General features: G+C 49.2%; 1 protein-coding gene across 2 annotated transcripts in view; it reads left to right on the forward strand.

Moving 5' to 3' along the window:
* The window catches only part of LOC138522079 (uncharacterized), a 92988-nt gene that overhangs the window by 3111 nt on the left and 76449 nt on the right, over positions 1–13428 (forward strand). For both annotated transcript variants that reach the window (XM_069635318.1, XM_069635319.1), the window contains exon 2: positions 12575–12646. In XM_069635318.1, coding sequence (XP_069491419.1) covers positions 12575–12646 — 72 coding nt within the window. The remainder of the gene's footprint in view (positions 1–12574; positions 12647–13428) is intronic.

Genomic DNA, 13428 nt, shown 5'->3' on the forward strand with positions numbered 1-13428 from the left:
TCTTTCTCCCTTCATGTTTCTTCTATCGCTCGCTTCCGCCATTAGGATCTGGTTGCCTTTCACCCCGCTCGCACTTCTCTTTCCGTTCACGCCACTAAACTTCTTCTCTATTCTCTTGTCTTTTCCCGTACGACTATTGCTCGGTCTCCCTGCCTGTCACCTTTTCCCGCTTCGCTCTATCTATAATTCCTCTGTTCGTCTCCTTTTTTCTCCCCACCCCCCCAGGCCTCTATTACATCCTCCCTACTTTCAATTTCACGACTTCATATTGAATCCCGTCTTTGTATCACTTTCTCTCGACTGTCTTCAAATGCACCCATGGTCTGGCTCCTGCTTACCTCTCCTCTCTACTCTCATTCAATGACCCCTCATTCCCCCCGCGTTCTTAGAATCTATTTCCTTTGACTGTTCCTCAGCCCCCCTCCCCCGGTGCGTCGTCTCGTTTCCGCTCTTTCTCTCTTTTGGTTCCTAAACACTGGAACGCTCTTCCTCTTTCACTTCCTTCCTCCTCATCTAGTCGTATTTTCCAGCCTAATCTTAAACTCTACCTTCTTGGGTCTCTAGCCTCTTACTCGTCTGTTTCATTTTGTTTGTACTGTTTCTGGATTCTTTCATTGTTCAACACCTTTGGCGAAAGGCGCTTTATAAATTCAATAGAATACATATTACGTGTTTGTGTATATTAAAACACAATGTAATGTAAGAAATTAAACATACCCCGCAGGGAGAACAAGGGCGGAACCGATACTGCCCCCCCTGAAGAAAGGAGCGTGATTACTGGCAGTGGGCGGGAATCCCACCTGAACGCCTTATCGGACATACGGTCAAGTGACGTCTTCATCTTCTGGGCCAGCTCCAAGGAACCGCCCTGAATAATTGCATTTTAATTAGCACAGCCTTGCGACATCGAAATTCTGAATAATGGAGATTCTGAGATTACAGGAAGGGAGGGCAGGGACGTCATTTAGGGGTCGCCGGAGTTCGCATCTGCGACCTCTGAGGTCTCCCTTGCGACCTCTGTGGCCTCCCTTGCGACCGCTGTCTTAAAAAAAAGAAAATAAAAACTTTTTTTTTTTATTTTAGTAATGCAAGCTCCTGGGCTGTGGCCAGCACCATGTGGCTCTTTACTTCTGGTGTGGCTGGCTTTCTTGTTCAGGCCCCTTAAAAAAAAGAAGAAAAATAAGAACAGGAGTGCCACAAGTCTAACACTTTCAGCAGTGACCCTAAAAAAGAAAGAATAGGAATGCCAAATAATGTGTCTTTCTGGAATTCTATACAATAATTGTAGACTCATTAAAGGTTTATTTCAGGAACACTTCCTTCATGTGGTAGGTCACTGATTTAGTCTGTTCTTAAACGCCTCAACTCAGTCTTTCATCTTTCTGAGGTCGATAAATGAGTACCAACACAGGTTGGGTGATATTGGGTGTATATTTTTTCTATATAAAGCGCTTAAGCGTAAGTGCTATATAATAACACATCATTATCATTTGGTCATGGATGTCTGCTTGCATTCACAGTAATTTAGTAATATGGGCCTATACACACTGATCTTAACGATACATATGGCGATCCATTCTTGTATGAAATGTACATCACATTATAGTGATATCGTGACCATATTTTTCGTCGTGTACAATGCTATGTGATGCCACTTCCTGTTTTGTCAACGGGTGAAATGTTGTGTTCCATTACTTCCCGCAATATCATTTCAGGGCGGGGTCGAATGACATCACTTCCTGTGATGTCATCGGGGGTCAAGGGTCGTGTGATGTCACTTCCACTACCCCTGGCATTTTAGTGAAATGACGTCCCTGTGGGAGGGTAACACGCGAGGTTAGGGAGGAAGCCAGTATGTGCCGACTGGAAAAACCTGGTGTCTGGGCAAGGCTTTTCTCAACCCTACACACACCTGGTAGCCCCAATCCCCCAGAGGTGGAGGGGATCCATGGCTGGGGCATCTGTGGGGTGTGAAAGTCAGAAAGCTTCTGCTCCCAGGCAGGGCTATGCTTGGAGCCCAGTGTAACCAGGAAGTATGCGTCATTTCAACTCTGTACTCCAATGACTGACCTCGGGGAGCTGAAGAGGTTCATTTGTCATGTATGGTCACGCAGTGCATTTTACACTGCATGGTTCCAGCCACAGAATTACGAGAACATTTTGAAGAACTTACGAAATCATACTAAAGTGTGTCAGCACAGAATCTAGGAGCGATATTCCTCTGCAGGACCAAAGAAACCTGTGCCCATCAGAAACCTCTGTGCCCATCAAAAACCTCTGTGCCCAACATAAAACTCTGTGCCCAACAGAAACCTCCTTGTCCATCAAAAACCTCTGTGCCCAACAAACACCTCTGTGTCCATCAGAAACCTGTGTGCCCTTCACAAACGGCTGTGTCCCTCAGAAATCCCTGTGCCCATTACAAAGCAGTGTCCCCACCAAAAACATGTGTGCCCATTAGCTGCACTATACCCATCAGAAACCTCTGTGCCCAACAAACCCTATGTTCCAAGGGAGACACATTATGCCAGGGCGTGAATCTATTTCCTAGATGTTTCTCCGCTTGCCAGGTTGTTGCCCCAGCATGCCAGGGTGGCGTGTTCTGCTCGTCCCGCTGCGGACGCATGCCAGTGTGGTGCCACAGGAGCAATGGGCACAATCCACTGCACTGTGTACCTATATTTGCCCTGGAATTGATGGACATAAAAGAGGGACTTCCCATGCGTGTAACCGTGTCTAAGAGTACCTAACCAATAGCTGGCCGGGACTTCCCCATTGCATACCCCAACAGGCCGCCAGTGTCTAAGAGTACCTAACCAATAGTTGGCCGGAACTTCCCCATTGCATACCCTAACAGGCAGCCAATGTCTAAGAGTACCTAACCAATAGCTGGCTGGGACTTCCCCATTGCATGCCCTAACAGGCCGCCAGTGTCTTAGAGTAGCCAACCAATAGCTGGCTGGGACTTCCCCATTGCATACCCTAACAGGCCACCAGCGTCTAAGAGTACCTAACCAATAGCCGGCTGGGACTTCCCCATTGCATGCCCTAACATGCCGCCAGTGTCTAAGAGTACCTAACCAATAGCTGGCTGGGACTTCCCCATTGCATACCCTAACAGGCCGCCAGTGTCTAAGAGTACCTAACCAATAGCTGTCCGGGACTTCCTCATTGCATACCCTAACAGGCCGCCAGTGTCTAAGAGTACCTAACCAATAGCTGGCCGGGACTTCCCCATTGCATGCCCTAACAGGCCGCCAGTGTCTAAGAGTAGCTAACCAATAGCTGTCCGGGACTTCCCCATTGCATACCCTAACAGGCCGCCAGTGTCTAAGAGTACCTAACCAATAGCTGTCCGGGACATCCCCATTGCATACCCCAACAGGCCGCCAGTGTCTAAGAGTACCTAACCAATAGCTGGCTGGGACATCCCCATTGCATACCCTAACAGGCCGCCAGTGTCTAAGAGTAGCCAACCAATAGTTGGCTGGGACTTCCCCATTGCATACCCCAACAGGCCGCCAGTGTCTAAGAGTACCTAACCAATAGCTGGCCGGGACTGCCTCATTGCATACCCCAACAGGCCGCCAGTGTCTAAGAGTACCTAACCAATAGCTAGCTGGGACTTCCCTATTGCATACCCCAACAGGCCGCCAGTGTCTAAGATTACCTAACCAATAGCTGGCTGGGACTTCCCCATTGCATACCCCAACAGGCCGCCAGTGTCTAAGAGTACCTAACCAATAGCTGGCTGGGACTTCCCCATTGCATGCCCTAACAGGCCGCCAGTGTCTAAGAGTACCTAACCAATAGCTGGCTGGGACTTCCCCATTGCATGCCCTAACAGGCCACCAGTGTCTAAGAGTAGCCATCCAATAGCTGGCCGGGACTTCCCCATTGCATTCCCTAACAGGCCGCCAGTGTCTAAGAGTACCTAACCAATAGCTGGCTGGGACTTCCTCATTGCATACCCTAACAGGCCGCCAGTGTCTAAGAGTACCTAACCAATAGCTGGGCGGGACTTCCCCATTGCATGCCCTAGCAGGCCGCCAGTGTCTTAGAGTAGCCAACCAATAGCTGGCTGGGACTTCCCCATTGCATGCCCTAACAGGCCGCCAGTGTCTAAGAGTACCTAACCAATAGCTGGCTGGGACTTCCCCATTGCATACCCTAACAGGCCGCCAGTGTCTAAGAGTACCTAACCAATAGCTGGCTGGGACTTCCTCATTGCATACCCTAACAGGCCGCCAGTGTCTAAGAGTACCTAACCAATAGCTGGCCGGGACTACCTCATTGCATGCCCTAACAGGCCGCCAGTGTCTAAGAGTACCTAACCAATAGCTGGCCGGGACTTCCCCATTGCATGCCCTAACAGGCCGCCAGTGTCTAAGAGTACCTAACCAATAGCTGTCCGGGACTTCCCCATTGCATACCCTAACAGGCCGCCAGTCTCTAAGAGTACCTAACCAATAGCTGGCCGGGACATCCCCATTGCATACCCCAACAGGCCGCCAGTATCTAAGAGTACCTAACCAATAGCTGGCCGGGACATCCCCATTGCATACCCTAACAGGCCGCCAGTGTCTAGGAGTAGCCAGCCAATAGCTCGCTGGGACTTCCCCATTGCATACCCTAACAGGCCGCCAGTGTCTAAGAGTACCTAACCAATAGCTGGCTGGGACTTCCCCATTGCATACCCTAACAGGCCGCCAGTGTCTAAGAGTAGCCAACCAATAGCTGGCTGGGACTTCCCCATTGCATACCCTAACAGGCCGCCAGTGTCTAAGAGTACCTAACCAATAGCTGGCTGGGACTTCCCCATTGCATACCCCAACAGGCCGCCAGTGTCTAAGAGTACCTAACCTATAGCTGGCTGGGACTTCCCCATTGCATACCCCAACAGGCCGCCAGTGTCTAAGAGTACCTAACCAATAGCTAGCTGGGACTTCCCTATTGCATACCCCAACAGGCCGCCAGTGTCTAAGAGTACCTAACCAATAGCTGGCTTGGACTTCCCCATTGCATACCCTAACAGGCCGCCAGTGTCTAAGAGTACCTAACCAATAGCTGCCGGGACTTCCCCATTGCATGCCCTAAAAGGCCGCCAGTGTCTAAGAGTAGCTAGCCAATAGCTGGCCGGGACTTCCCCATTGCATACCCTAACAGGCCGCCAGTGTCTAAGAGTACCTAACCAATAGCTGGCCGGGACTTCCCCATTGCATACCCTAACAGGCCGCCAGTGTCTAAGAGTACCTAACCAATAGCTGGCCGGGACTTCCCCATTGCATACCCTAACAGGCCGCCAGTGTCTAAGAGTACCTAACCAATAGCTGGCCGGGACTTCCCCATTGCATGCCCTAACAGGCCGCCAGTGTCTAAGAGTACCTAACCAATAGCTGGCTGGGACTTCCCCATTGTATGCCCCGGCCTCCTGGCTGCACAGGCACAGAGCTCATGCAGGCGGGGCCCTGTGGGTGCGGTGGTTGTCTTATGTGGGTGCACGGCCCACCCTAGCCAAGGCAGGGTGTGTTTGGCAAGGACTGAAGATTGAGTGGGTTATAACTAAGGCTTCCAGTTTTTCTTTTTTACTGATTTTTAGACGTGAATACAGACGGAAATCTTTCAGCTTCCTGTCTGTATTTATTTATAAAAATGGAAAAAACAGGTTTTTCTGTCTGGTTTTCTTTGATGTCACTCATACATCGCAAGCCAATTGCGTCGCAGCTTGGTAGCATGGGGAGTGTAAAAGTTGTATAAAATAGAACTCTTCAAATTGCTGAAAGCACATATCTCAAAGCAGTCACTAGCCTTTATGGAAAATATTTAATAATTATTTATTTCCTATATGACTGCATGTGTGCTTTCATAAATGCATTTTTTATTAGAATAAATGCATAAAAATGCTGGTTGCAAATTATCTTTTTATAGGACAAGAAATAAATGTTCATAAATACAGGTGGCAAAGGTAGAAAAATAAATACCATGAAACAGGGGGCCTCAGTCATGACCTTTGGGATTTCAGGTCAGAGACAGAGTCGAGAATCCAATGAAAAGCAAGAGTCGGGAGTGCCCCATCCCATGAAAGGTGCAGGGACACCCATGCACATTTAAGATTTGTGCTACTGCAATCTCCATATTTAGAGCCCCCTAAAACCAAACGTCTTTGGGTCTTGCATTGCTTCAGCGCCAGCATTTAATCTACCCCTGCCCCCAGTGCCAGCATGTAATCTACCCCTGCCCCCAGTGCCAGCATGTAATCTACCCCTACGCCATGTGCCTGCAGGCTGGAGCCTCTATACCCAGTGCCTGCAGGCTGGAGCCCCTGCGCCCAGTGCCTGCAAGCTGGAGCCACTATGCCCAGTGCCTGCAGGCTGGAGCCCCTGCGCCCAGTGCCTGCAGGCTGGAGCCCCTGCGCCCAGTGCCTGCAGGCTGGAGCCCCTACGCCCAGTGCCTATTGGCTGGAGTCCCTACGCCGAGTGCCTGCAGGCTCGAACCCCTACGCCCAGTGCCCGCAGGCTGGAGCCCCTACGCCCAGTGCCTGCAGGCTCGAGCCCCTACGCCCAGTGCCTGCAGGCTCGAGCCCCTACGCCCAGTGCCTGCAGGCTGGAGCCCCTGCATCCAGTGCCTGCAGGCTGGAGCCCCTATGCCCAGTACCTGCAGGCTGGAGCCCCTATGCCCAGTGCCTACTGGCTGGAGCCCCTGCGCCCAGTGCCTGCAGGCTGGAGCCCCTGCACCCAGTGCCTGCAGGCTGGAGCCCCTATGCCCAGTGCCCACTGGCTGGAGTCCCTACGCCCAGTGCCTGCAGGCTGGAGCCCCTACGCCCAGTGCCTGCAGGCTGGAGCCCCTACGCCCAGTGCCTACTGGCTGGAGTCCCTACGCCCAGTGCCTGCAGGCTGGAGCCCCTACACCCAGTGCCTGCAGGCTGGAGTCCCTACGCCCAGTGCCTGCAGGCTGGAGCCCCTACGCCCAGTGCCTACTGGCTGGAGTCCCTACGCCCAGTGCCTGCAGGCTGGAGCCCCTACGCCCAGTGCCTGCAGGCTGGAGCTCCTTCACCCAGTGCCTGCAGGCTGGAGCCCCTATGCCCAGTGGCTGCAGGCTGGAGCCCCTACGCCCAGTGGCTGCATGCTGTAGTTACTAGAGGCTCTGCAGGCATTTTCCTTCTGCAGCTCTGCCTGGGTGGCCTGCCTTACTTCAAGCTCCTTTGCCCTGGATGTGCCTGTATTTTGATTCTGCTACTCTATGCCCCATAGAATACTCATTCTCAGCCTTTGTGCCTGTTTGGCTTGTGTTACTCTGCTCCCTCTCAGCATATATGCCTGTTTGGCTTGTTTACTCTGCTCCCTCTCAGCCTATATGCCTGTTTGGCTTGTCTTACTCTGATCCTTCTCAGCCTATATGCCTGTTAGGCTTGTGTTACTCTGCTCCCTCTCAACCTACGGACCTGTTTGGCTTGCATTACTCTGCTCCCTCTCAACCTATCTGCCTGTTGGGCTTGTGTTACTCTGCTCCCTCTCAGCCTATATGCCTGTTTGGCTTGTGTTACTCTGCTCCCTCTCAGACTATCTACCTATTTGGCTTGTGTTACTCTGTTCCCTCTCAGCCTATATAATGGTGTTTGGCTTGTGTTACTCTGCTCCCTCTCAGCCTATATGCCTGTTTGGCTCTTGTTACTCTGCTCCCTCTCAGCCTATATGCCTGTTTGGCTTGTGTTACTCTGCTCCTTCTCAGCCTATATGCCTGTTTGGCTTGTGTTACTTTGCTCCTTCTCAGCCTATGGGCCTGTTTGGCTTGTGTTACTCAGCCCTCTCTCAGCCTATCTGTCTTTTTTTGGCTTGTATTACTCTGCTTCCTCTCAGCTTATATCCCTGTTTGGCTTGTTTTACCCTTCTCCCTCTCAGCCTGTATGCCTGTGTAGTTTGTCTTACCCTGCTCCCTCTCAGCCTATCTGCCTGTTTAACTTGTGTTACTCTGCTCCCCCTCAGCCTATATGCCTGTTTGGCTTGTGTTACTCTGCTCCTTCTCAGCCTATATGCCTGTTTGGCTTGTGTTACTCTGCTCCCTCTCAGCCTATATGCCTGTTTGGCTTGTGTTACTCTGCTCCCTCTCAGCCTATATGCCTGTTTGGCTTGTGTTACTTTGCTCCTTCTCAGCCTATGGGCCTGTTTGGCTTGTGTTACTCAGCCCTCTCTCAGCCTATCTGTCTTTTTTTGGCTTGTATTACTCTGCTTCCTCTCAGCTTATATCCCTGTTTGGCTTGTTTTACCCTTCTCCCTCTCAGCCTGTATGCCTGTGTAGTTTGGCTTACCCTGCTCCCTCTCAGCCTATCTGCCTGTTTGGCTTGTGTTACTCTCCTCCCTCTCAACTTATCTGCCTGTTTGGCTTGTGTTGCTCTGCTCCCCTCAGCCTATATGCCTGTTTGGCTTGTGTTACTCTGCTCTTTCTCAGCCTATCTGCCTTTTTGGCTTGTGTTACTCTGCTCCCTCTCAGCATATATGCCTGTTTGGCTTGTTTACTCTGCTCCCTCTCAACCTTTATGCCTGTTAGGCTTGTGTTACTCTGCTCCCTCTCAACCTATCTGCCTTTTTGGCTTGTGTTACTCTGCTCCCCCTCTGCCTATCTGCCAGTTTGGCTTGTGTTGCTCTATTCCGTGCAGATTGCTCCCTATTGGTACAATTTGCACCCCAACATGCTCAGTGGTATCGGAGTAATACATGTCACTCTTCTTATAGTCATCTGGACTTTACAGGCTTTCTCTTTTCACTATTTTGCATTGAATGGGTTGTTTATTGGATAGCCCAGCACCTCTGCTGGGGTAAAGCCTTAATCCTGGCCAATGCCATTTGAAAGGAGAGCTAAGGGTGCCTGTGTGCTTGCTAGTTGCTTGATAACGCATGTGGGTAGGGGAAGCATGTGCCACCCAAGCCAGAAACCAAAGACTAGCTAACAGATATCACCATCTGTCCTACCATCAGGACCACTCCCCTAATATCAAATCATTAGTGCCAAACAACACTAGGGTCACTTTGCTAACCCTCAACAAAAATGCATCAGCCCCTCTGGCTCCCAGCACTGCCAAAGACTTCAAGGTCAAAGGCGCGCTCATCAATGCTCGCTCCTTCCCTGCTCATTCCCTAGATATCGCGGACTTCATCACAAACGAAAATGTAGACTTCCTAGCCGTTACTGAAACTTGGCTGCATGCAGCAGCAGGCCCTGCCCTGTCCTTGGCTATCCCTGATAACTATTCTATTATCAGGTGTGATAGGGCCACCAATCAAACTAAGAGTGGAGGATTAGCCTTCATTTTCAAAAGCTCATTGAACTTAGATCTATCACCAGCCCACGGTTACCTTCCGCTGAACTACTGTCCATTAAATTACCTATCTCACCTAATCACACTGCCTCAGTGCATCTTATCTACAGGCCCCCAGGTCCTATCTCCTCGTTCGCTGAAGACATCTCATCCATCTTAGCCACTGGTACCAAGCCCAACTCTCAAATCCTACCACTTGGAGACTTCAATGTAGGTTACCAGGATGCCGACGACACTAAGGCCTCTGATTTAGCAAGCACATTAACCGACTTCGGCCTCACCCAACATATCAAAGAGCCTACCCACATTAAGGGCCGCACCCTTGACTGGGTCGCTGACCTAAATTGCTTGCTGAACCTGATCTCTGTGACCAACTGTTTTTGGTCTGATCATCATAAAATTGTTTTCTCCATCAACTCCTACCCACAAACAGCCAACCGAACCTTGTCCCACCGACACACACTCGCAACAAGAATGATATCACAGTACAGAAACTTTTCCCACTTATCCTCCCACTGCTCAATAGGGCCTCAACCACTTGCACCGATCCCACAGTCCAAGTAGACACATATAATCAGGTCATATTAAAAGCCATCAATACCATTGCGCCACTTAAGCTGCGCAAACAAAAACCTCGCCTCCACCCCAATACTTGATTCACCTCACAGCTCAAAGACATACGCAAGGAGAAAAGAAAATCTGAGGCTCAGTGGAAAAGCATACCATCGCTAGTTAATAAAAATAGCCTAACCATTGCCTCCTCTACCTACAAACAAGCCATTCTAGATGCTAAATAAGATGTGTACAACAAACAGATTTTGCTAGCTCAATCAAACACAAAGGAACCCTTTAAGATCCTCAAGGAATTAGAGACTCCAGTAGCCCCTCCTGACACATGCACCCCTGATACTGCCTGGTGCTCCAACATCCAAAAGGCATTATTAGATAAAATTGCTAAGCTTCAAGCCAAAATCTATGCTAAAAGAAACCACCTTTCGGATTCTGCAGGCAACCCACCGTCGTACAACATCCCCACGCCCAAACACTCCCTCAAACCATTCAGCTTCGCACCTCTCTCCATCGAGGAAGTTGAAAATATTATTAAGAAACTCAAGCCATCTAACTGCCAAGGGGATTCTTGCCCTGCCCCTATCATCAAGGAGGCTGCACACAACCTTGCGCCGTTCATCACCACCTTCATAAATGCCTCATTCGAAATCTGGTATTGTCCCAGATAACCTTAAGGATGCATGGGTCATCCCCCTAATTAAAAAACCTACACTCAACCCTAGTAACCCTTCTAATTACAGGCCCATCACCACAGTGCCTTACTTACTGAAAATCCTGGACCGGGTGGCTTATCTTCAAATCCAGGATTACCTTGAAACAAATAATCTATTAGGTCTTAGACAGTCATGTTTCCAATATAGACACGGGACGGAGACAGCCCTGATTGATTTAAAAACACAAATTGAGGATCCGAAAGACAAGGGCAAGCAGGCACTCCTGCTCCTCCTTGACCTCTCAGCTGCATTTGATTTAGTTGACCATCAAATCCTTTGTCACCCCCTTAAAATAGTGGCCGACTTCTCTGACGCAGCCACATCTTGGATTAGTTCCTTCTTGTCTAATAGAACCATGAGGGTTTTTTCTCCCTTTGCCTCAGCTGAACCAGCTCACGTCCCGTGTGTAGTCCCACAAGGTTCCTGTGTTTCTCCCACACTATACCACGTGTTTACCAAACAACTCTTTGATATACTTGACTATCTGGGTGTCTCCTACACCAACTATGCGGATGACACCCAGATCCTCATCCCTATCACAGGCGACTACATAACCGATTCTAAAGCACTCAATGCAGTCTACACAGTCATCCAGGCTTGGATGGCACATCTTGGGCTTTGCCTTAATGATGAAAAAACAGAGCTACTCATCCTAGGCTCCCCCTCCAAACTCACCAAAATGGACCCGAATACAAATCCTTTACCATTGATGGGAACATTATCAAAGTGTCCAACGTTACTAAAACGCTTGGCATCTACTTAGACTCGACACTGTCCCCCAACAGACAAACGAATGCGGTTGTATCGGCTTCGGCTTACACCTGCAAACTCATCACAGCCTGCAGACCGTTCCTGACAACCAACAATTGTATCATCCTCGCGAGAACTCTTATCATGTCCAAAATTGATTACTGTAATGCCCTCTACTTAGGGACTGGCCAAAAATATTTGGGTAAGTTACAAGTCACCCAGAACAATGCCATCAGGGCTGCCCTTAACGTCCTGAGGAGATCACACATTTCCGACACATGACGTAATCTACACTGGCTCCCTGTCACACGTCGCATATCTCTCAAAGCCCTTGCTCTAACACACAAGCCCCAGAATAACCTGGCACCTGCCTACTTGATCAATCGCTTTATGTGGCACACCGCTACTAGACCCCTGAGGTCGGCCCAAATACACACACTAACCATACCTAGTTACAAGCTGCAGACAGCCGGGGGCTCAGGTTTTCCAGTCCTTGCTGCTAAACTCTGGAACACGTCACCCTCAGAACAGAACCCTCCGTCCACTCCTTTAAAAACAAAAACAAACTTTGGCTCCACGAACTTGATGCCTTGTCTTCATCATCCTAACCTCTTGGCACTCCAAGGGAAGGTGGGACTGGCACTTCCTCTCCTACCCGTCATAATACTGCAGCCAGACACATTTTTTCTCTCGGCTTATGCCGGTGTTTACTAATCGCCTAGGGTTTGCTCTTGTAATCTTTACTAATTCCTTGTCGATATCCTGTTTTTTTGCTTTTTAATCTGTTGTTTTCTTGCAACGGTACGACTTCCTTGTCGTCAGCCTGTTTCTTTGCCCTTAGTATGTTGTTTTTAGATCATGCCTGTATCTCAAGTATTGCACTCTGAACTACCAAGATGTACCCTTTCCATGTGGAAAGCTATTTTGTGTTAACTCATGTAACCTTTGTAACCACTTGCTTCAAATTATGCGCCCAGATGCCTCACAGCAAGGTGCGCAATACAAATAAACAAATACAAATACAAGCACAGACAGTCATGCATGTGGGTAGGGAAGCACAGGCAGTCATGAGTGTGGGTAGGGGAAGCACAGGTGGTCACGCGTGTGAGTGCAGGAAGCACATGCAGAGCACATTTTGCCGTCACATTGTGTGTTACTTGTGTTACTGGTTACAGATTGTCTCTCGTTGGAATACTGACAAGGCTTCTTGTTTCCATGTCATCTTCAGGTGTCACCAGCCAAAGCACAACAGCGGCCAACAATGCCACGACGGTGGCGAACGCCACTACAGCAACAATGGGTGAGTCGACCTCCCAATGGGAGAACGATCAGAGCACTGGTGCAGATTCTTGAACCAGGGACGTGATTTAGGTGTCGCCAGGGGTCGCAACTGCTACCCCTGAGGTCTCCCTTGCTACCCCTTTGATCTCCCTTGCTACCCCTAAAAAAGATCTTTTTTAGAAAACGTTTTTTAAATTGTTTCATTGCTAGCTCCTGGGCTGTGGCCAGCGCCATGTGGCTCTTTGCTTCCTGAGTGGCTGGCTTTCAAAAGAACAAGGGTTCCACAAGTCTAACACTTTCAGCACTGACCCTAAATAAGAAAGAACAGGAATACCAAATAATTTGTCTTTCTGGAATTCTATGCAATAATTGCTAGACTCATTAAAGGTTTATTTCAGACACACTTCAGGGGGTGAGTCACTGATTTAGTCTGTTCTTAAACACCTCAACTCAGCCTTTCATCCTTCTGAGGTCGATAAACGAGTACCAACCCAGGGTGGGTGATATTGTATGTATATTTGTTTGTAAGTGCTTTATAACACATCATTATCATTTGGCCTTGGACGTCTGCTTGCATTCACAGTCATTTGGTAATATGGGCCTACACACACTGATCTTAATGATACATATGGCGATCCATTCTTGGATGAAAGGTGTATCACAATATAGTGATAGCGTAACCGTATTTTTCGTACTGAGGAACAATGCTATGTGGTGCCACTTCCTGTTTTGTCTATGGGTGAAATGTTGTATTCCATTGCTTCCCGTGATTTCACTTCGGTGTGGGGTTAAATGACATCA

The sequence above is a fragment of the Ambystoma mexicanum genome, chromosome 13, assembly GCF_040938575.1.
Source record: "Ambystoma mexicanum isolate Mex_15411 chromosome 13, UKY_AmexF1_1, whole genome shotgun sequence".
NCBI lineage: Eukaryota > Metazoa > Chordata > Amphibia > Caudata > Ambystomatidae > Ambystoma > Ambystoma mexicanum.